The sequence below is a fragment of the Populus alba genome, chromosome 2, assembly GCF_005239225.2.
Source record: "Populus alba chromosome 2, ASM523922v2, whole genome shotgun sequence".
NCBI lineage: Eukaryota > Viridiplantae > Streptophyta > Magnoliopsida > Malpighiales > Salicaceae > Populus > Populus alba.
Genome location: NC_133285.1, coordinates 11,442,954 through 11,466,033, shown reverse-complemented (window position 1 = coordinate 11,466,033; position 23,080 = coordinate 11,442,954). Strand labels below are relative to the sequence as shown.

At 31.8% G+C, this 23,080-nt stretch overlaps 1 protein-coding gene, 1 non-coding gene and 1 pseudogene across 5 annotated transcripts; 2 read left to right on the top strand and 1 right to left on the bottom strand.

The window, feature by feature from the left end:
• Positions 1–5,282: 5,282 nt before the first annotated feature.
• LOC118036256 (uncharacterized) lies at positions 5,283–12,264 on the top strand (annotated as a pseudogene).
• A 2,348-nt stretch (positions 12,265–14,612) lies between these two features.
• On the top strand, positions 14,613–14,808 carry LOC118036260 (U2 spliceosomal RNA). The gene has a single exon (XR_004685345.1). It is a non-coding gene; the product is annotated as a U2 spliceosomal RNA (small nuclear RNA).
• A 3,043-nt stretch (positions 14,809–17,851) lies between these two features.
• On the bottom strand, positions 17,852–21,761 carry LOC118036257 (pto-interacting protein 1). 4 transcript variants are annotated; one of them, XM_035041940.2, is made up of 8 exons: positions 21,525–21,761; positions 20,789–20,899; positions 20,340–20,590; positions 20,128–20,254; positions 19,252–19,525; positions 18,708–18,840; positions 18,501–18,587; positions 17,852–18,246 (listed from the first exon to the last, which is right to left on the bottom strand). In XM_035041940.2, the coding sequence occupies exons 2-8, from the start codon at positions 20,871–20,873 to the stop codon at positions 18,115–18,117; spliced, it is 1,089 nt and encodes a 362-aa protein (XP_034897831.1). In that variant the 5' UTR covers positions 20,874–20,899; positions 21,525–21,761; the 3' UTR covers positions 17,852–18,114. The 4 variants fall into 4 exon arrangements, with proteins under 4 accessions (XP_034897831.1, XP_034897830.1, XP_034897832.1 ...); XM_035041939.2 differs by having other exon boundaries at positions 21,529–21,761; XM_035041941.2 differs by having other exon boundaries at positions 21,535–21,761.
• Positions 21,762–23,080: the final 1,319 nt, after the last annotated feature.

The window sequence follows — 23,080 nt, the reverse complement described above, 5'->3', positions numbered from 1 at the left end:
CTTCGTAAATTAAACGCATGACAAAAAAATCAATATTATTTTAAAAGATTCCCTCTGAACAAAATTAAAAGAAATAAGGTTTTGTCTATTCTTTTTGTTTTAATTTTTAACTGATCACGTCACTTATTTCTTTTCAATCTCATTTTTTTAAATTATATATTCATAATAACCATGTCAAACCCAAGCGCTCTGGGTATGACATCCATGTCGAACCTAAGCGCCTTGGGGCTAACAGTCGTGCCGGACCCAAACCAACAACAGACGACGTGTCATTTGTTGAGATAGATAACGTATCGCTTGTTTTGCCTAGATTTCGGGCACTATGATAGATAAAAAAATCGAAGCTTATGCTCTTTTGACCCAAAAACCTGTTTTGCAATCTATTTTTCACTCAAAACAGCTATAAAACACCCTAGAAGCAATGACAAACCCAGTCATGCCCTCAAAAACCACCTCCAAAAACCGAACTCAATCAGAAACCAAAAATCAATCCAGGCTCAAATCTATTTTTTCACGAACTTTTAAGGTATAAAAACACCTAATATGAACTCCCTGAATCAAATGGAACAATTTGACATAAAAATCCCTCATTTTAGTGATCTAAATCAGTGCCAACAACAAGTTTTCTCTATCTACCACCGGAATCCAGCAAACCCATTTTTCAATCGGGAACCAAAAAATAACAAAAATGAACCTCCATACCAAAATGGAATTGGAACAATTTCGAGGACCATAATTGTATAATTTGCATGATTGTTTAAATTGGAGGGCAAAAGTTTGATGTTTTCAAAAAACTATGTATGTCACTTTATGTTTGCTGTATTTTTCATTTTGGTCCCCCATCTTCGAATCCCACCCTTTCAATAAGAATTTGCAATCAATTGCTCCTTAAATAGGACTTGATCGCCTAAAAACAAAGTTTGAGGACCAAATTAAAAAAAAAAAATTTGCACTGTGAAAAATTATATAGTGAACATCCAATGCATTTTTAGTATACAAGTAATATGGTTACGAATCCTTTTTTCCCTCATTTTCTTTTACGATTTTATCATTTCACATTATTTTTTTTAAAAAAAATAGTTTTGTGGTTATCTTTAATTTATTTTTTACTAGTTTATATCTCAGTCTTATAACCTTAGCCACGAGTTTTGCAAGCTTTTTTTTGGATAAAGATTTTTTTTAAAAAAATGATTTTTACTCAATTTTTGAAGAGTTTTTTATATTATTTTATACAAATAAGCTTTATTTTATATAAAAATAGTTATTTTGAAATAATATTTCTAAATATGTATGGTATTGCATAACATTTCCTTTTATTTTATTCACTCGGTTATATATATATATATATATATATATATATATTAATTTTAATAAACAAATTCAGTTGAAACAAGAAAGTAAAAAAAATAAAAAAAAATACAATTACCTTCTAATAAATCTTTTAATGACTAGTGTGCCATTTGAAAAAGATTAAATTGCCCCCAACACCAAGGCTTCCATTTTTTCAACTGAAGAGAAAACAATAACTTTCGCTGTAGTGATTCATAATAATCTATTTCTAGTACTACAATGAAAAAACTCACTCCCTACATATTTTTTTTTATTAATTACTAAGAATAGTAGAAAAAAATAATAATAAATTATCATTCTCTAGATAGACAACATGTGTTATGTTTTAGGTTAAGTTAACTTTTTGCCAAAGTAAAAAAGAACATTAATGTGCAATCAACATCTTTAAAAGGAATAAGAAAAATCTAAGAATTTTGAAAGTTGAAAGAGGTCATTTGTGCAATCATAGCAATGACCCGGAAAACAACCAAAACAAAACACTATTAAGCGAAGCATCTCATGCTTACCACTCACATAATTAATTTAATTTAATTTAAAAATAATATTCATTTAAAAAAAGCTAGATTCAATAAAGGGAGAAAAAATTCAAGTTAAACCCTTGTTACTTTCAAAAAAATAGAAAAAATCCCATATAAAGCAAATAAAAAAAAAAATGTTGGTGGATGGGAAAAAAAAAAAAAAAAGCTTTAAAAGAGGAGAAAAGAAAAAAAGCCAAACAAGCTTGGGTTAAAACTTGTAAACTTGAGTTAATCTCTCAGACTCGTAACCTGTTAAATTATAGATCTAGGCTCAATTCAAAAAGCTCAACACCTGCCCAATTAAATGCTAAAGGTTGAAATCAATAAATTTAATTTGATTAAAAAATAAAATTCCTTTTAAAAAACTAAATTAATAAAAGACAAAAAAATTCCACATAAATTGAATAAAAAGAATGATGGACGATGGAATCATAAAAAATAAGCTTAAAAAAAACTAAACAAGCTTGAACGAACCTTGTAAGCCTGTGTTAAACCCTCAAACCTACCAATCTGTTAAATTCTCGATCTAGGGCTCAACCCAGAATAATGAAATGTTGGAAAACGAAATGAATTAATTTAAAAAAAAATTTATTTTTTTTAAAAAGATAAACTTAACAAAGACAAAAAAAAAAAAAAAAACCCTCATGGCAACCCCGTGTTATTTTTAAAAACGATTGAAAAAATATCATAGAAAGTGAGAAAAAAACAGCAACATGTTGTAGGATAAAACAAAAAAAAAATAGTGAAGATAAAAAAAAAATCCAAGCAAGTTCGGGTAAATCTTGTAAACCCGAGTTAATCTCTCAAGTCCACAATTCATTAAATTCTAGACCACAGGCTCATCCAATAAGCCAAACAACCAGCCAATTAAATGTTATGGAGGATTAAATCAACTAATTTAATTTAATAAAAAAACTAAATTTAACAAAAGATAAAAAAAAAAAAAAACCAGGCAAATAGTTTTATTTTGAAAAAAAACTAAAAAATGCCATAGAAAGTGAATAAAAAATTAACGAAATGCTAGAGGAAGAAAAAAAAACTTAAAAAAGAGAAAAAAAAAAATCGTAGGAGCTCGAGTGAACTTCGTAAACTAGAGTTAATCTCTTAAAGCCACAATAATGTTAAATTCTAGATCTGGGCTCAACTAAGAAGCTAAAAAACTTGGCAAATTAAATGTTGTAGGATGAAACAATTAAAAAATCAATCTAAAAAAATATTCAAGGTAAAAAAAATAGCAACAAAAAAAAAAAGGATTAGATTTGATAGGAAAAAACTCAAGAATGATGAAATTGTTAAAAAAAAAAAAAAAATTTCAAAAACCACTCAAATAAAAACAAATTGTAATAAAAAGAATGATAACCAAATATAATAGGAAAAAAAAATCTATAGGGGATGAAATTAAAAAAAAAATCTTTAATTTCATAAATTATTCTGAATAAAAAAATTGTAATTTAGAGAATAGGAACCAAAATGTTAAGGTTAGTAGAGGGCTGACTTGATTTTTGGAAGGCTAACAGGAAATTCAAGTAGAAGAGAGAGAAAAAGAAAAAGAACAAAAAGTCAAATGCGTCAAATAGATAACAATTATGCCACACACGCTGCTTGTATATGGAGAGGATGCTGAGACACTTCATTCGTTGCCTTGAAAGCAAGTTTTTGCCCATTACACTATGCTGCATTTGCCTCCAATTCCAACAAGTACCACTAACTAATATCTATTTTTGTTTTTTAAGAAAAAATAATTTATTTATTAAATTACTCTACCATCTTTAATAACATTCAATAACTATAAAATAACCAAATATAAAAGTTGAAAGAAACTCTAAATCAAATGTATGTTTGTTTTAAAAAGATTCAAAGTGCAATGAAGTGACTTAACTCTTTTTAAAACTAAGTCAAAGATGGTTAAAAAAAAAAAAAAAACCCTTACCCAATTTTAATGTTTTATTGCTTTAATGGTAATCAAGTAATTACACAGCAATAAAAATATAAAAAAACTTATTTTATCCAATCTATTCTTGTAATAACTAATGGTTCCCATTAAAAAAACCTTTCTACCCCTGATAGGAAGTCAAATGAGTTTTGATTTACAAGAAAAAAATAATAATTTTACTATATAAATTCATATTAAAATACGAGTGTAGACAATAAATTCCTAAGTTCTTTTAACTCTTGATATAATTACATTAATATAAGAAACTAGGCTTAGCCAGACCTTTATTCAACTCAATGTAATTCGTTTTTTTTTATTGTTTGATTGGACTTTGGCTTTTATTCTCATAAGTAATAATCCAAAAAAAAAAAAAAAAGTTACAGTCACATTCAATATATTTTATTTAATTTCCAATTTTAATAATTTAAATTTTAATTTAATAAATTAACTAAACTCAGAATGCTCGAGTTATTTATCAAATAACCAAGCCAAACTCAAGTCGAGTTTAAACTGCATCTTATTTAAAATATATCACGCTCACCTATCATTATGAACACAAATAAAAATTTTAGCTTTCTTAAAATTAATAAAAACTTAAATGCATCAAAATTCAGCCTAACACGAACTATATATAAGTTCACACACACATACACACATATATAATTAATCTATGAAAATAAATCTTGTAATAGTAATTTAATTAAGCTAACAAAAAAAAAAAAACCTTATTATAACAGATGGCAGGTATTCAATTTTGAATAATTATAACATGAAAATAACCGTCAGTTAATTTACATTATCCACTTACGAAGATTTTAAAAAATAAATTCCAAACGATTACATATATTTAACTTCCCATAAAAAACAAGAGTAGAATGGAGGGCAGTTTCTTCATGAAAATATCGAATTAACCTCTAAAATATTTTTATTTATTTATTTGATTTTTTATTTTTTTAAAAATTAATTTTTTTAATTTTATTTTTTTATATTTTCAAATTATTTTATATGTTAATGTTAAAAAAATAAAAAAAAATGTTATTTTAAGATATTTTAAATGAAAATACTTTTAAAAAATAATAATTATTAATAATATTCTTAACATCAACCCATTTGATGTTATTACAAGGAGGGTTAACATTGAAATTATTTGAAGGATAAAAGTATGTTTATTCTGTGGTTAACAAATATTTTTAAAAAGTTTTAATTTTTTTTTTATATTTCTAGATAGTTTTGAAATACTGAATATAAAAATAAATTTTTAAAAAATTAAAAAAATATATTATTTTAATATATTATTAAATAAAAAAATATTTTTAAAAACAAATCCAAACCATATTCCAATCACAGACAGTACCTAAGAAGTGAAAGTGAAACTTCATTAGATTTATAGTGGTTTATCCAAAGAAAACTCAACAACGTACTGTAGTTCAATACGTTTTCTTTTCTTTTTCTTTTCTTATTATTCGGTTCGAAGAGAGAAAAACCCATTTCTTATTAAATAAGAAAGAAAAAGAAGCAGCAAAAGACCAACAAGAACAACCCCTCAAAAAGGAGATTATTACAGAAAGAAATGCAGGGTGATGAGGCCAGGGTCTTGCTAGGCTTCCCTCCCAATTCCCGCCCCACTCTCTCTCAGGTCAATTCTCTCTCTCTCTCTCCTTCTTCAATTTCTTCTGCAATTGATTTTAACACAGCGTCTGATCCGTTAGTCGTTTCTCTTTCGAATCTATATTTTATGAGTTCCAGTAAATAAATAAAAATTAATTTATAATTCTAGGGTTTGAATACTTCACTTTCTATGGTAATCGATCATTGATCCTCAAGCTAAGCTAAGCTAAGCTCTTCTCTTTGTTTCCTTGCTTCTTGTTGTCAAATGAATTATTTATTTATTTGCTTCTCCATCTTATGTGTTAGGTTAAAGCTGCATACAGAAAAAAGTATGGGAATCTCATCCTGACCTCTTTCCTCTTCATGAAAAGCCCGGTGCCGAGTCCAAGTTTAAGCTGGTGATTAAGCACTCACAAACCTTTTTATTTGTCATCTCCTTTTCTTTTTCAGTGTTTCAAGAGTTTTGTGTCTTCTCAACTTATGGTTGGTTACTTCGGTAAAAACTGACACACTTTGTGTGGCTAAAATGCTTGCTTGCATCAGTATTATGATTAGGCCTAGGCGGATGAACGGTCATTATAGCATCAATGTGCATTTTGCTGTAGTAATTCGATTTGTAATTTTTGTCCCTCTTTTTTTAAATAATGTCAAACTAAATGTTGCGAGTCTTTAGGTTGTGTATTGTGCCAGGTAATTTTTTTTTATATATAATTGTTTTCATGGTTCTAACTTTTTTGCGTTTGCTGCAGATTTCAGAAGCTTACACTTATTTGCAGACTGGTAATTCTTCACTTCTCTTTGTATCACGAGATATATCGAAAAACTTAAATCGTGGTTTGCAAGCTCTGAAAAATGGATAGGAAAACTTATTGGAAGTGGTCGAAGCTGCGATTCTGCATTAATATTCTCATGGTTTTGCATGCATGTATTTGAGATGTTGATTGACTTTGAATAGAAACTTCTAGAAACATTGTGTCAATTTCATACTGTTGCATCTCCTGTCTGTTTGCTGAGATGACTTTGTTGTAGTAAATCTGTTATTTGCTTCTTTTTTTTCTTTGTGGGTGTATTTTTTTTGCTGTGTCCTCCTTTTCATGTTAATTGCTTGCTCTTTGGGTTCTCAACTCACTTGTTACTGTAGCTTTTGTAACTAACACAGGTTTATTTGGAAGACCCATTTTACGGTTTTGACTTTGAGGAAGAAACACAAGTCAACTAGGTTTAGAGGTACATGAACCAGGAGCCTTGCACTTGAGAAAGGATTTCCAGGGTGATAACATGGTAAATTGATTCTATTACTGAATTTGTTTCCTATTTTCTTGCTGCATGGTATTGATGAAACTCAGAATTGCCCATGTTATTTTCTTTTTCTTTATTTTGTTGTGGATGTTGCTGGTGTTGTGTTGTTGTGGGTGTCCTACTTTCTTTGTCAGTGGGATGACTTTGTCCTTTGCTTGGAATATATGGAAATCTGGTGGGGCATGTGAAATTTTCTTTGTTGTATTAAGGATTTTGTTTTAGTTTTTTTTAGACTGAATTTCATGTCAAATTGAAGTCCTTAATTTGTGCTCCACCACCACATTCATCATCTATTTAGTTAACCCAGTATCATTGCTTGTCTTTTGGATCATAATTTGTTCAACCTTAATCATTTTATATATTTATATCTTAGTTGGATCTTTTTTTCTTCGTCCTTTTCAATTTTGCTCAAAGTCCTGTTATATCAAGGACATCTGCCAGTAAACTACAAGCACCAAAACCAAGACCAATCTCAAGATATGATTTTATCATAATGTATATCTCTTTTGTTGCAATAATATTGTTTCTGATTTAGGAAGGCTCCTTTGTCTGGTGCTTTTATTACCCCCTTAGATAGTAGTCTTTTGGTTGCTCTAAAATTTAAATCCCTGCATGTTTTCATTTTTGATAGCTTTTTGTTTATTTTAATGCTTCTTTGAATGTAACAGCCAAGGATATAAGCTGCTGCTGTGCTAATACACGAATGTTTGAAGAAATGGCCCCACTTCGATCCTCAGGATATATTGATCCTGGATGGGAACATGGCATTGCTCAAGATGAAAGAAAAAAGAAGGTCAAATGCAACTACTGCGGGAAAATAGTTAGTGGTGGAATATTCAGATTGAAACAACATTTAGCCAGAATGTCTGGTGAAGTTACTCATTGTGTTAAGGTTCCTGAGGAAGTATGCTTCAATATGAGAAAAAACCTGGAAGGATGCCGTTCAGGTCGAAAGCGAAGGCAAGCTGAATTTGAACAGGCACCTTTAGCTTTCCACTCTAATGAGTATAATGACATGGAGGAAGCTTCCTGCAGTTACAAACAAAAAGGCAAAAAGGTGGTGGGTGACAAGAACTTGGTTATAAGGTTTGCTTCTCTTCGATCCTTAGGATACGTGGACCCGGGCTGGGAACATTGTATTGCTCAAGATGAAAAGAAGAAAAGGGTGAAGTGCAATTATTGTGAGAAAATTATTAGTGGAGGCATCAACCGCTTTAAACAACATCTGGCTAGGATCCCTGGGGAAGTTGCCTATTGTGACAAGGCACCTGAGGATGTGTACCTTAGAATCAAGGAGAACATGAAATGGCACCGTACTGGTAGAAGGAATCGGAAACCTGAATCTAAAGAGATATCCACTTTTCATATACCAACTCAGATAACGAGGATGAAGAGGAGGAGCAGGAGGGAGGGTTGTTGCAATATTCAAATAAGGATTTGCTGGCCATTGATGATAAAATTTCAGACAATGACATCAGAAATAATATCAAGGGGAGGTCCCCTGGTAGTAGCAGCAACGGTGCTGAACCACCAATGAAAAGATCAAGATTGGATTCAGTGTTTTTGAAGTCTCTTAAAAACCAAACATCATCGCACTACAGGCAAACAAAAGCAAAGATGGGTTTTGAGAAGAAAGCTCTAAAGGAAGTGATCTCTTCCATCTGCAAATTCTTTTATCATGCAGGAATCCCTTCAAATGCAGCAAATTCCCCATATTTCCTCAAAATGCTGGAGTTGGTTGGCCAATATGGGCCTGGTCTGCAGGGACCTTCAAGCCAACTGCTATCTGGTCGGTTTCTTCAGGATGAGATCATTACAATAAAAGAATATCTTGAAGAGTTTAAGGCATCTTGGACAATTACTGGCTGTTCTATTGTTGCTGATAGTTGGAACGATCTCCAGGGTAGGACATCAATTAACCTTGTGGCCTGTTGTCCCCGAGGTGCATACTTTGTTTCTTCTATTGATGCCACTGATATGATAGAAGATGCCGCAAGCCTTTTCAAGTTGTTGGACAAGGTGGTGGAAGAGATTGGTGAGGAAAATGTTGTTCAGGTAGTTAAATATTTATTTCTGACATTTCTCACGTTACTCAAATGCACTCGTAAACGGGTGCCTAATAAGCTGTTTTCTTCTGGTTTCCGACACAGGTAATCACTAAAAACACCGCCAGTTTTAAGACTGCTGGGAAGATGCTTGAAGAGAAAAGGAGAAATTTATTTTGGACACCATGTGCTATCCATTGCATTGATCAAATGGTAGAGGACTTTTTGAATATAAAATGGGTAGGAGAGTGCGTAGATAAGGCTAAAAAAGTTACAAGGTTTATTTACAACAATACTTGGTTGTTGAATTATATGAAAAAAAGAATTCACAAAGGGACAAGAACTTCTCAGGCCAGCTGTTACTAAGTTTGGCACTACAGTCTTCACATTACAAAGTTTGTTGGACCAAAGGGTTGGTCTTAAGAGAATGTTCCAAACAAGCAAATGGATATCTTCCCGATTTCCCAAATCAGATGATGGTAGAGAAGTTGAAAAAATTGTCTTAAATGCCACATTCTGGAAGAAGTTGCAGCACGTGAAAAAATCTTTAGAACCGGTTGCGCATGTTCTTCAGAAGATAGATAGTGATGAAACCCGATCAATAGCATATATATATAATGACATGTGTAGAGCTAAACATGCAATTAAAGTTATTCATGGGGATGATGCACGGAAATACAGACCTTTCTGGACTGTGATAGAAAACCAATGGAGCTCTCTGTTTCATCACCCACTTTACATGGCTGCTTACTTTCTAAATCCATCTTACCGCTATCGACCTGATTTCCTATTGGTATGAGCTATGTCAACTACACCTCTTTTGGTTTTAAGCTTAATGTCCTGCCATTATGTCCTTATGTCATTTCTTTGTCATAGAATCCTGAGGTTATGCGTGGTCTAAATGAATGTATTGTTCGACTGGAAGTTGACAATGGCAAAAGAATTTCTGCATCCATGCAGGTAATGTGCCTTTTGTTTTTGTTATTTTTGGTTGCTGTTGTATCATTTTTAAGGACAGGACTCACATTAGAGATATTTTCGTTTAGTTAGTTGTCTGAAGGTTAGGCTACCATTAATTTGTGCTGCACTAAATTATGCCACAAAATGCAGCCAAAAGAACTATTTTCAAGCTCATGATTTGATGTTTTGTTATGTATTCTTAATTTTGTTGATCTTTAAATGTGTGACCCCAGCAGATCCCTGATTTTGTGGCTGCGAAAGCTGATTTTGGAACTGATTTGGCTATTAGTACTAGAATGGAGCTTGATCCAGGTAATTTGTCCAAGGTGTCATGCATCTTTGATTAAGCATAAATCAAATTATCGAGTTTGATTGCTTATATTGTTATGCAAAATCAAGAGGTGATCTCAATGTGTACACTTATCAATATCTTATTAGCTGCATGGTGGCAACAACATGGGATAAGTTGCTTAGAGCTTCAACGAATTGCCATTCGTATACTAAGCCAGACATGCTCATCTCGCATATGTGAACACACTTGGAGTATATATGATCAAGTTCATAGTAAAAGGCATAGTACTGCATCCCGGAAGAGATGGAACGAGCTTACCTTTGTCCACTATAATTTGCGTCTAAGAGAACGCCAACTTGGAAGAAAGCCTGGTGATGTGGTCTCATTTGACAACTTAATTACTGAAAACATACTGGATGACTGGCTTGTAGAGTCAGAGAAACAAACCATGCAAGAAGATGAGGTACCTCCAATTATATCTACTTTTTCTCAAAATATTCTTTTATCTTGCACATTGCCTCAATTCTTCAGGGAGTGATTGAGAACTTGGTGAAACCTCTGGTCCTGTTTTAGGAGATCCTTTATAATGAGATGGAACAATTTGATGGAGACGAAATGGATGAGAATGACCATAAAGAAAAGAGACCTGCAGATATGGTGACATTGGCAGGGGTACTTGAGCCTTTAGATGTTATTCCTGCTGCCGGAGGAGTTACCACTGATGATGATGGTCTTGATTTTCTTGATGATGATTTGACAGATTAGTTGATATGTATGTGGCTCATCAAACCTGGAGTAAGCAGTGAGATACAAGTTTAATATTTTGATAGCAAAGTGAATCGGTAATATCATAGACCGATTATCATCTTGTATTTTGTTATGCAGTATGTGATCTTCGTACAGTCCTAATTGATTCTGTCACATTTCCAGGTTGTCTTTCCTTATTCTGATATCTATTTTTTATTTCTTCATCATAAAATAGTTGATCCCCACTAAGTAGCCTATCTAACCTATATTTTCTGTCTTTGTTCTTCAATGAAATTGGTTCATTTGATTTATTTTTTCTCAACTCTGTGTTTTGTAATTATGTTCTTGATTTGGTATTTTGATGGTGTTGGCACTACAGGTCTACTTGTTAATGATGTCCTTCTGCCCATTCTAATTTTATATGCATATATGCTTGCTGCTTTTGTAACAGATAATCTTACATCTCATATAGTCTTACATGTTTAGCAACTATTCTGAGACTGGAGTTTAGATGAGTTAGTATTTATTAATATCCATGTTCATGAAGTTATCAGTTTATTTATATGAATGAATGCCTCTTGTCTTTAAAAGTGTGGGTTCATATTGATTGTTGGAGGTCAAGTTCCCTTAAAAATTTAGATAAACAATTAACCAAACATTGGAGATGAAATTCCATTTGCTTTAAATATTAAATGAATGCAATCTTGAATTTTTTGTGTGAGATCATTCAGTTGCAGTGTCTAATTGGAAAATGTCATTTGGATGAGTTTGCAAACCACGATTTATGTGTTAATCACCCTGTTCAGAAGATTATGAAGCCGTTGCTTAGCTGAACTGCTATTTACTACCAATGAGAATGAGTTATTAAACGTTTCATGTATGGCAACCGCAGGTGCAAAAGGCGAAGATTCAGCTTCAGGTAACATTGCTTTTTTACTTGCAATTTTGTTTTCTCTGTTCTTTTTCTGGCTGTCATCACTCGATCAAACATGAGCTGTCTTGTTTAGCCGCATATGCTCGAGTTGTGAGGACCGGAGTGCCAAGAGCGCATGGTGGAAAAAGCAATCGTGCTCTGATTCAGATCCCTTTCCTTTTTATTATTCTGGGAACGGTTGGACTGGGGGGGTTAAATGCCACCAGGTGATTAGCAGTGTCAACCCAAAGGATTGTCAAATTTTTGCCAGAAGCTTTTGTTTAGAGTATGTGGTCTCATCTATCTTTGATTGTTTTGCTTCTCAGGGCTTACAAAAAGCAGAAAGAGGCGCATCCTTCTCACAACCCTTTTCTTCCGTGATGTGACATCCTCGGCAGAATCCATTTGGAATTATGTAGAGGTTATTAGTTAACCTCAGCATCAGGATGTGGCTGTGATTATGATGCATCGCATCAATGTGGTTTGTCTGTATGGCATGCTGCTCATGGGTGTGTTCATGCCCATCATCATTATTATCATCATCATCATGTTGACTGCAGATATAAATTAATTATTATCACCATCATTATTACATCTGAGGTTTCGCCGTCTCTATAATTTTATAGCCTTTGTGGGCAGTTACTAGGAAATGAGAAAACTGCAGCTGTGAGATGATTTCCATGGCTTGAGCTTTTGAGTTCAAGTGTAGCTAATAGAATGTATTGATATGATATCTGAAGCCTGTTATTTGGATGCCTTGTTAGGACCCTCACTGGAGAGTTGATGGAGGACTGCTACTTGGTTTCCAATTTATCTACAAGACATGTTTGGACATCAGGGCATAGCAAATAAAGTTTCGGATAAAAAAATCCGCAAAGAACATATGAACCACCTGTTTACCGGCAGGCCCTAGGTTAAAATGTTGTTAATAAATCCAAAGTTTTGATTTTGGAGAAATATGATTTCAACGCCAGAACAAAACAAAAATGATTCTTTTTTAAGAAATATTATTTTAATGTTAAAAGTTTTATGACAATCTTGATTTTGTTTTTAGTTGAAAGAAAAACACCACCTTCTCTAAATATTATTATTATTATTATTATTATTGTACATACTAATACTTTTTATTTGATTAAAAAATGTATATTCCCCCCTGCCACACGGATAATTCTAAGGCTCGGTTTGTCTAAACTTTTGCCTTTTGCATTCTAATTTCATCCCTTAGCTTTTTCTACCTTTTTATTTTATTGAGATTTTTTTGTTTGTTTTTTATAGATTCATGATATGATTATAAGTTTTAAAGGTTAACTTGGGTTAATTTTAATTTTTGATTTTTGATTTTTTATTAAGTTTTTTTTATAAATTTGATTTATTCATCTTTTAATATTTAATCTTTTTAATTGATATTTGTGCTTTTTCAAAAAAATTTCTTTCCATGGGGTTATTTCAATTCTATATTTATAGTCATGGGATTTGTAGGATAATTCAAGTTGACTCAAATTTTTTTTTTTTATTGCTTTTATTTATTATTTTTTTTATTATTATTTTTATCACTCTAATTTTTTTGTTGTAGATTTTTGCTTTTTTGGGGGGTTTTCCTTCTATAAGGTCAATTTTGGTTTTATGATCATAATTATGAGTTTTGAAGGTTAACATGAATTGACTTGAGTATTTTTTTAAGTTTCTTTTTAATTTCATCATCTAATTTTTATTTTGAAATTGATTTTCATGTTTTTTTTTTTTTATGGAGTTATCTCAATTTTATGCTCATGGTTGTGGGGTAGCGGGTTAACTTGAGTTGATCTAGATCTTTTTTTTTTCTAGTGTCACCGTTCAACATTTAGGTTTCGATAGTTGGGCTTATTCATTTTTGTTAATGATTTTTTTAATTCTTTATTGGCACGAATAATTATTTGATTGAATAAAAATTTTATTTTAAAAAACAAAGTTTAAATATAACTAGGTATATAATTTATATTGCAAGATTAAATATTTTTTATCTTATTTATCTTTTAATAAATATCAATTAACCGTGTGTAAATATTTCAATTTATAATTGAAAATCTTTTTGTATCAAAAAATGTTGGAAATGCCTATATATATATTTTTTTTTCACTTCAGAAAATTATCCGATATGTTACGAAACAGATTTTAAATAGCTAGTTAAAACCACCTAATGGAGAAATTTTTGGATTGGCAAGTATGCTGTTGGGCAGCGACGAGTATCACATCAAATACTTGAAAAGTAAAAGCAAGAAAGTGACAAGGCAAAGACTTGATTAATCCATGTGGTGGCTGCCCTGTTCTTCTTATTAATCTTTAACTCCAGGAAACAATGAGAAGGTGCCTTATTCTTCATCATGCCTTGTTTTCTTATGAAAAGTTTTAGAATGAACATCCGCGCTTTCTCCTTTAGTAGCTTTTTTAACTGTAATGCAATCCCCACTCATTCTGAGTGTAAAAAATTGCATTGCATCTCTTACTTTTGGTCAATGGAAGAAGGATACAAAGGACAAAATCTACAGCTTACAGAAAGAGCCAAGCAGGAGGAGCAGCTTGAAATTCACTGAGCCACAGGATCTCAGCCAAGGCAAAAAACACACCACCTTGCTTTTCTAAGGAATATGGTAGTGATTAATTTTTAAAATATTTTTTATTTTAATATATTAAAATAATATTTTTTATTTTTTACAACTTATTTTTAATCTCAGGACATTAAAATAATTTAAAAATATTAATTTGATGAAAAAAAAAATCAAACCTTTTTTAAATTATTTTCAAAGTACAATGTCAAACATACCCGATTCTCTCCCATGAGAGGCAGGCAGGTGGCTGCTGCTGTCTGGTGCTTGTGCTGCGTTTCCAGTCCCACATCGAAAAGAACTGAAAACACGCGTGTGAACGTAAAGGTAGTCTATAAAAAGAGAAGCGTGAGACAGTTTAAAGCATACCTTTCTCGGCCTTTTGGCTAAGATCAAGTGTAGTATCTGTTCTTATCAGTTTAATATCTGATACGTGGGCCAATGGCCCACACGATATTAAATTTATTTTTCAAAGGGGAAGGCCTATTCCAGTAGCTTGCTACTGAGGTCCTCGCGCGTCGCCTCTGCGTTGCACTGCTGCATCGGCCTGGCGCACCCTTCCAATAGAAGTTAAATAATTCGAAGCTTGGAAAGCTATTAATATCATAAACTAGTAGATGTAGTAGGTAGCCCAGTGATTTTAGCTTGCTCGGCGTCCTACAGTACTTTTACCTTCTACTTTCTAAGCCCTTGGTCACGGTGGGGACTGAATTGTGGATTGTTAAGTGATAATGGAGATTGAAATTTTTAAGATGTAGTTCTTCCTGCTAATTGGATCAAAGATTTTAAAGATAAAATATTATATGTTTCTTTTTTAAATAAATATTTAAATTATAAACATATTAAATTAATATGAGTTAATTAATAAAAATTATGATTTGTTCTACTTCAATTTTTTTTTATTTAGTTATATAATAAAAAAAAAAATATAACTACCAATTCAAAATCAAACATGTACTAAAAAATAAAAATAAAAAATCATGATCATGATCATGCTAGGTCAAGTGAGCATAAAATTAATTATTTATTAAATATCAAAATATATTATAGAAATAGTAATTGTGCAAAGTTTTGTTTTTTCAATTAACATACTTAAAAAGCTTTTTGTAATTTCATTTTTATAATTCCTTGAAACTATTTAATTAATCATCAAAAACTAATTAAATAATGCTTTAATCATTCTTTTGATCATACATTTCATATGGTGAATATATTTATTACTATATTTTAACATTATGTTTTTTAAAATAATTATATTTTAACTATTTCAATATATCTTTCATTATTAATCTTTGCACAAATAATTAGGTTTTTTTAATGAAAGTAAAAAATAAATATTGATAAACTATTAAAATATCTAATGAAATAAAAGTTTTAAATTCTTTTTTAAACTTATGCTTCCTTTGTACAGTCATATTTTCTCTTATACATTTTTTCTAATGTCCCTCAAATAAGAAATTATTTTTTTAAAACTAAAACAAAAATAAGATACCCAAAAACCATATTAAAAGACTAATTTAATAAATAAAAAATAAAAAATAACAAAAAAAAAAATAGGTATGCTGGCTCGACCTTGTGGCTAAACACACCTAGGCTTGTAAAATAAGACCTAGGTGTGTGGGATTTCTAGTCCAAACCTACTTGTCTGAACCTTTTATTTTTTCTAATGTGGACAAGTACACTCCTTTTATTTTTATTTTTTTAAAAAAACCCTTAAACACCTCACCTAGCTACCTAGGTTTTGACCGCCATAAAGGCAACAATGGAGTTTGATTTTTGTTTTACCTAAAAAATCATTTTTCAAACAATTTTGACTAAAAACCTAATAAAACACCCTAGAAACCTAAAAACAAGTATTTGTGGCATCAATTAACCCAAAATGGGTTATAAAACAAAAAAATCAATCCAAATTGAAAAAACTTTCAAAGCCCAGATCTACCTACTCATGGGTGTTTACATAAAAAAACTTATCACCATTAAACTTCTCTCATCAGATGAAATCCATCAACACCAAAATAGATTTTTCATGGTCAAAATTGATATCAACTGATAATTTTCACTTTTCAACTAGAATACGATAACTTTCTCTCTCTCTCTCTTTTTTTTTTATGGATAGAAATGTTTTTTTTTTAAAATCAACCCAAGATTACTTTACCCTGTTTTGTTTTTTCATGATAGATTAGCTAAACTAAGAAAAAAAAAAGATGAAATGGCATTGAAATAGATTAATAATTCAATTAACTTTTATATCAAAATAAAATTTACAAAAACTATAAGAACTATAAACAAAGAAGAAAGAAAGAATGAGGATTAAAAGCTTTTTTTTGTCATTTTATATTTTCCATGAATGATTTCCTTGTTACACTTTGGCCCCTTTGTAATCTTTTTATAGTAAACAAAAATTTTTAAACTTGCTAGATAAATAGGCATAAAAGGGTGTAATGTTTTTTAAAAAGAGTTGGAGGATCAAATTATAAAATAATGTCGGCATTACAATGTTTTACCTAATCATTTTTTTTATATTCTATAATATCCATTTTGTCTCTACGTTGTATATATATTCACTAGATACTTAACCTGTATTTCACCGCGGGTCAAATATTTGTTTTCCAATAAACAATTGTGTACACAAGAAAAGAAAAAAAGAAAAAGAAAAGAAAATAGAAAACAATGATTTAAAAAAAGAAAAGAAAAAGAGAAGGCCAAGCACTGCTGAGCTTGACAAACCACACCAGCTCACCTAGCCTATTTCATTAGGGCCTGCGTGCTTGGGTTTTTTTTTTGTAGTTTTTTGAAAAAAAAATATTTAGAGACGATATATCATCTATATTGCATAGTTTATAGCTGCTATGGGGGTTGGAGAAATAGAGCTTATAGTTTTTTCGACCCAAAAATTTAATTTTCAATCCATTTATACCCAACCCATCTTAGACAACTTGATAAACTCATTCTTGGCCGTAAAAAACTCAAAATCATCTCAAAACCTGAAATCAACCATTAACTAAAAATCTTACTTATATCAGATATGTTTTCTTGATAATTTCAAAAAAAAAAAAAAACCTAATATGAGTTTCTCTCATCAAAAGAAACAATTTAACACAAATTTTAACTATTTTGATGGTTGGAATCGTTGCAATTTGTTTTTCCTCTAATGCACTTTCTCTCACCATTCTTATACTAGGAGCCAAAAAATAAAAAAAAATAAAATTAAGGATTAAAATTGATTTTTCTTTTTAATTTTGAAACATAAAAGGACCGGATATATATGATATATATAATTTACTAAATACAAGGACTATAATAAACATTTTCTTCAAAGTTTTTATATTCCTTACATATTTTCACTTTGATTTCTCGTTTTTTTAATTTCACCTTCCCCCAATAAATTAGTTTTTAATTTGGTCTATAAGGTTTAAATTTAAAAAAAAAAAAAAAAAAATGACACTGTTAACAGTCCATCAACAATACTGTGTCAGTCAAGTCTCTGTATTTCGGCCTATCCTCCTCCTTTCTACGGTTCTACCAACGGGACATAACCATCACAAAATGGGAGGCAATTTCTCTATCGTTCAAGAGGAAAAAAAGTGAGAAAGAAAAAGAGATGTCCACGTAATTAATTAATGAATCTCATTCACAGAATATCATCTTTTATTCACATCTGGGAGAGATGGTATACAAAAAAAATCATATAACATGGACTGCTTCACACATTATGAAAAAATCAAATGCACATCAAATAATGGGAGCTCAGGGGACGTTGTCCAGATGCTTTGCTACAAACGTCAGTAACAAAACCTTGATATGTTATGCTTGAACATGGATGCCCACTTTCACCTGCACAAACATACACTGAGCCGGGAGAAAGAATTATATGCTTGGTGCTTCTCCAGCAGGTCCCGGCCGGGCATTTAACAGGGGCTGGAGGGCTTTGACCACAATGCTCATGTTTGGCCGGAAATCAGCCTCATATTGCACACACAAGGCAGCAACGGCAGCCATCTGTAATGAAGACAAGATGAGTTCAACGACAGCGCTTTAGACATTTGCAATCCAGTATCTTATACATGCTGTTTGTTAAGTTTTCCACTTCGTGAAGGCCACATAAATCATCTAGCAATTGAAAGCCTCATTCAAGTTGGATGCAAGGGATCACTCATGGCAGTTTTGGAGACAACCGAACAAATTGACGAGTCGATTTTTCAATAATACAAGTTTCCTTTTACAGAGAAATCTTAGAAGTGCGGTGCAAATACCTTTGCAACTGCCTTGGGTGGGTACTCTCCTTGTAATCTTGCATCAACACACTGCTTAACCTTGTCCTCGCTAAGTTTTGGTGTTGCCTGATACATACAAACACTCAATAGTCAGCAAGGACAGAAAGAAAAAGGAACACGCAGGTTTCGAAAGCTTAGAAAGAGAGAACAAGTGCTAGGCATGAGACAACAAATAGTGATTAGTACCCATGTCACTAGACTCTGCTGTCCACGTGGTAAAGTGTGATCAACAGGTTTCCTCCCAGTCAGAAGCTCAAGCAGGACAACACCAAAACTGTACACGTCACTCTTTGCATTCAATTGTCCAGTCATTGCATATCTGCCAATCACAAAGATGGTCAACGCACAGCAATCAAGGCACACACTCTCACAACAAGTTTTGAAAGCAGGGTGTCTTAGCAATTAAACTTAAGTATAAGTTGATAGCAAGGAGGAGCACAGGAAAATTAAATTATAACTACAATTTACAAGCTTTCAACTAGGAATAATTATCAGAAACATACAAGTTTCCTTTTCTTCTCCCAACATTTTCTAGCAAGCAATAGAGCATTACTGGATTTTAAGTTCTGAAAGGGAAACTAAATTATCAAGTAAAAATCTCAGACAGTGGATCCAATAAGCAGCTCCATCCTTTAGCTTCCTCATAACCACATATTAGAAAACCAAAACAGGTTTTGACACAGTGAAACGTAGATGTGAAAGAAGTATAAATAATCGACCAATAGCTTACTCAGGAGCATGATAACCAAATGTTCCCAAAACTCGAGTGGAATGAAGACGTGCTGCCATATCAGGAGCTTGATTTGACAAATCGAAGTCGGCAATTTTTGCAACATCATCATCAAAAATAAGAACATTGCTGGACTTAATGTCACGATGATAGATGTGAGGATCGGCCTTTTCATGCAAGTATTCAAGCCCCTTTGCAGAACCAACAGCAATTTTTACACGCTGAGGCCATGTAAGGACAGGACCAGGCTGTGCTCCTTTAACACCTTTCCTCCCTAAATTAACAAGACATTGATAACTAAGGCATCAATCATGCAGATAATAAGAACCAACATTTCATTGTAAGATCCAAAGAACACAAGAGTATTTGCAATTTTATAGAAACATTGTAAACTCTCAACGCCAAAAACAGTTACCTAATTTCGTTAAAAATCTTTTAGTGCTTGGTTTTTGACATCTATTAAAATCTCATACAAGCAAATGTTGATGAATTTCCACTGTTTCCTTTTTTGAATAGCAAGGTTTTTATTGAAGGGTTTGAAACCAAGAACATTTGCTGTTGTAATAGGTGCCTACCACCATAAGGTTTGTTAGGCATGTAAAATCAAATTAATGCTGAGAAAACAAGTTCTCATGAATAAAATGTTCATCGAAATCAAATAAAGATGCCACATCGTATAATTTTAATGGTGGAAGCTCTTTTCTCTGACTACATAGGACAGAACTCAGAAAAGGATAGGAACTGTGATCAATTATGGTGGACTCTAGCTCCAAGCATATAAAACTTGCCAGTATCAGAAACAAGATAAAGTACCTAGAAAAATGGAATGAATTTATTAAGATTTCATAACAGGACAATTGACACAACGAGGCTTACCATGAAGAATATCATGAAGAGATCCATTAGAAGCAAATTCATAGATGAGTACACGGGAACCCCCATCTACACAATACCCAAGCAACTGTACAAAATTTTCATGCTTCAACCTTGATACCATAGAGACCTGTTGAAGTCATCCAGACATTTGATATGCCACTCAAAATTACAAATCAAATGGAATACGCAACAATTTAGGATTTCAAAGAAACCTGGGCTAAGAATTCATCATCAGGTTGTTTGCTGGCATCTAATTTTTTTATTGATGCATCCTGCCCACTTTTAAGAACACCATGATATACTCTTCCATATGATCCTTCTCCTATGAATGAACTTGTCCCAAAGTTATCTGTAACTTCCTTAAGTTCATCCCCCGATATTTCAGGGACTTCGATAGGCTGGATTTTAAAAGCCTGAGCGCCCTTGGGAGCTGTTTCTGATGCATGATAATTTCCTAAATTGCCTGTTTGGTCAAATGCAAATCAGCAAATAGAATGAATAAACCTGAATTCAGGAAAAAAAAAATAGAAGGGAGTGAACTTTTCACTAAAACATTTTAGAAAAACAGAGATAGAGTGCACCATAAGAATATAGGTACACATTTATTGGAAAACATAAACATATCACTCTTGCTACAACGCTTCTAGCCAAGAGATATTACCAGCTGAGCTTTTAACTGTATACTGGCCTCCATAGTCAGCAGTTTTATGGATGTCATCTTCTTCACAACAGCCGAAGCAACTCATGATTCAAAATCTTTAGAAATCCCACTCTGCAACGCATAATATTTGACACGGCCATTAAAAAACATAAAACAAACACTAAAGAGATCAGAAGAGTTAACATGCACATGGTTATCAGCACAAAATAATATGCCCAAAACAAGAAAATCCCACACGTTTTTTCAACATGCCATCATAAATGGATTTATTCAAAATAACACCCAGTTTAGATACCAAAGGCACGAATAAACACAAGCAAAGGATTGTCTTCCACACTCCACAGAAATTGGCCAAGTATTCCCCCATAAAAGAAATCAATTTGGATTTAAAAGCAAGGCCATGAAATCAGTAGAATCCCACAATTCCCAGTTCCTCCCAACTTTCTTATAAAAGAATCCCAGAAAAAATTATCGTCATAGAAACTGACATATAAAGCAGAAGTAACTGACTCTCACTCCAGAAATGCATAATACTGATATTTACTAAATAGTTAAGACAAGATTAGAAGAATATTCAAGACAACGACTCGGTATATCTCATTAAAATTACTAAAATTTACAAACAAAAAAAAAAGACATGTAAATTAAACGCATGCTGCAACCTTTAGCAATTAAGCACGACGAAAATAAATGAAAAAGAGAGAGAGAGAGAGAGGCAGAAGAGATGGATCCGTACTGACAATTACTATGCTTGACCAATCAGTGTGTGGGAGAGAGCAGGAGGATCTGAGACGTGGAAGGCGGCCAAGTGAGCGCAGGATAGGGAGGGATAGATTGACAGAAGGAGAGAAGGAGAGGTTTCTTTTACTACTTGTTTAGATTGAGTTTTGAAGTTAACACAGGAAAATTGCAAATTTAAATACAATTTTTTTTTTTTTTTACATTGGCAGATACGCGCTAAGCTTGACAGAATTGACTTCACCGTTTAAAGCTTCCGATTTCTCCCAGGTCGCGAAGTCTTGGGTACAAGGAATGATATTACGTGTCTGAAACTGATTGGATTCTGTCTACATCGTTTCTTATTACTGATTGGCAGTTGGGTCAAAGCTGACCGGTCGTCTTAGGTGGATTCTTTCGTTCAACCTGTTTGGACGTTTTCTTCTCTCTTTTTTTCCCGGAAAATTTCTCATATTTGGTAATCTATGTCCATAGCTAATCCATAAATTCAATTTTTATTTGGTAGTATTATTAATGTAACATGCATGTGCCTGTGGATACACTTATTTAAAACAGATATATTATTATTTAATTGAATCGTTTATATTTTAAAGGTAAAACAGCAAGGTTAACAAAATTAAATAATAAGTTTGATTAAATTTCTCATCAACCATCTACACGAAAGAAAAAACAATATGAAAGTTTTTTTTTTTTAATGTTCAATCGAATATAAATATTACATTCATGATATTCGGTGTTTCATAAATGAAGATTTAAGTTTAGTTATTGGCATGGGATTCCTCTTCAATTCCTTTGAATTAGAAGACCCATTCAAATTGTGGACTTAAATTGATGTCTTTAATTGATTTATTTATATTCATAGAAATTTTCAAAGATGCAATTAAGTTCTTTCAAAATATATGCTAGTTTAGATGTTTTACTATTCAGCTTGCGCTCCAACTCAGATAAAAACAAAATTAGGTATTTGAATTATAATTAATTATTTTTATTTTTAATTTAAGCATGTTCATTGAGGTTTATAATTAATAATTTATTTTGTTTAAAACAGTAATAAACCTAAACAAAGTAAAGAAAAATTCATTAATGATGTTAGTTTCACAACTAATCTAACATTAAAGTATAAAACTGAAATAAATAATTTTTTTTAAATAATAATGACATTAAATAAACAATCAAATTACTTTTCAATACCAAATTATTAGACCAAAAAAATCAATATGAGACTACAAATAAGACCCCAAAGCCAAACATTAAAATCGAACTGTTTATTTTTTTTTAAGAAAAAACCCTAGCCCAAGCTAAGTGTTGTTTTTTCTTAAAGGTATTAAAGTAATTTAACCTTGCACATAAGTTGCAAAGAAACAGTCGTAGCCTCAACTAATTAAAAAAGTGCTAATTCACAATAATTGAAAGTGGGCGGCTGTTTTTTTTTTTTTTTTTACTCTTTTTTTAGACAAAGCAATCTATTTAGCAAACTTCAAAACCTGCGTTGATTTGCGTTAATTTTTCTAATCAACAATACACTAATTCAATTAATAAATTTAATTCTCAACA

Excerpts from the sequence above, each read along its gene's own strand:
- LOC118036257 (XM_035041940.2), bottom strand. The coding sequence starts at position 20,873 with ATGAGTTGCTTCGGCTGTTGTGAAGAAGATGACATCCATAAAACTGCT. Across the intron at positions 18,841-19,251 it reads TTTGGTTATCATGCTCCTGA|ATATGCAATGACTGGACAAT; the intron begins GTAAGCTATTGG and ends TGTGATTGGCAG. Across the intron at positions 18,588-18,707 it reads AGCAGAGTCTAGTGACATGG|GCAACACCAAAACTTAGCGA; the intron begins GTACTAATCACT and ends TGTATGTATCAG.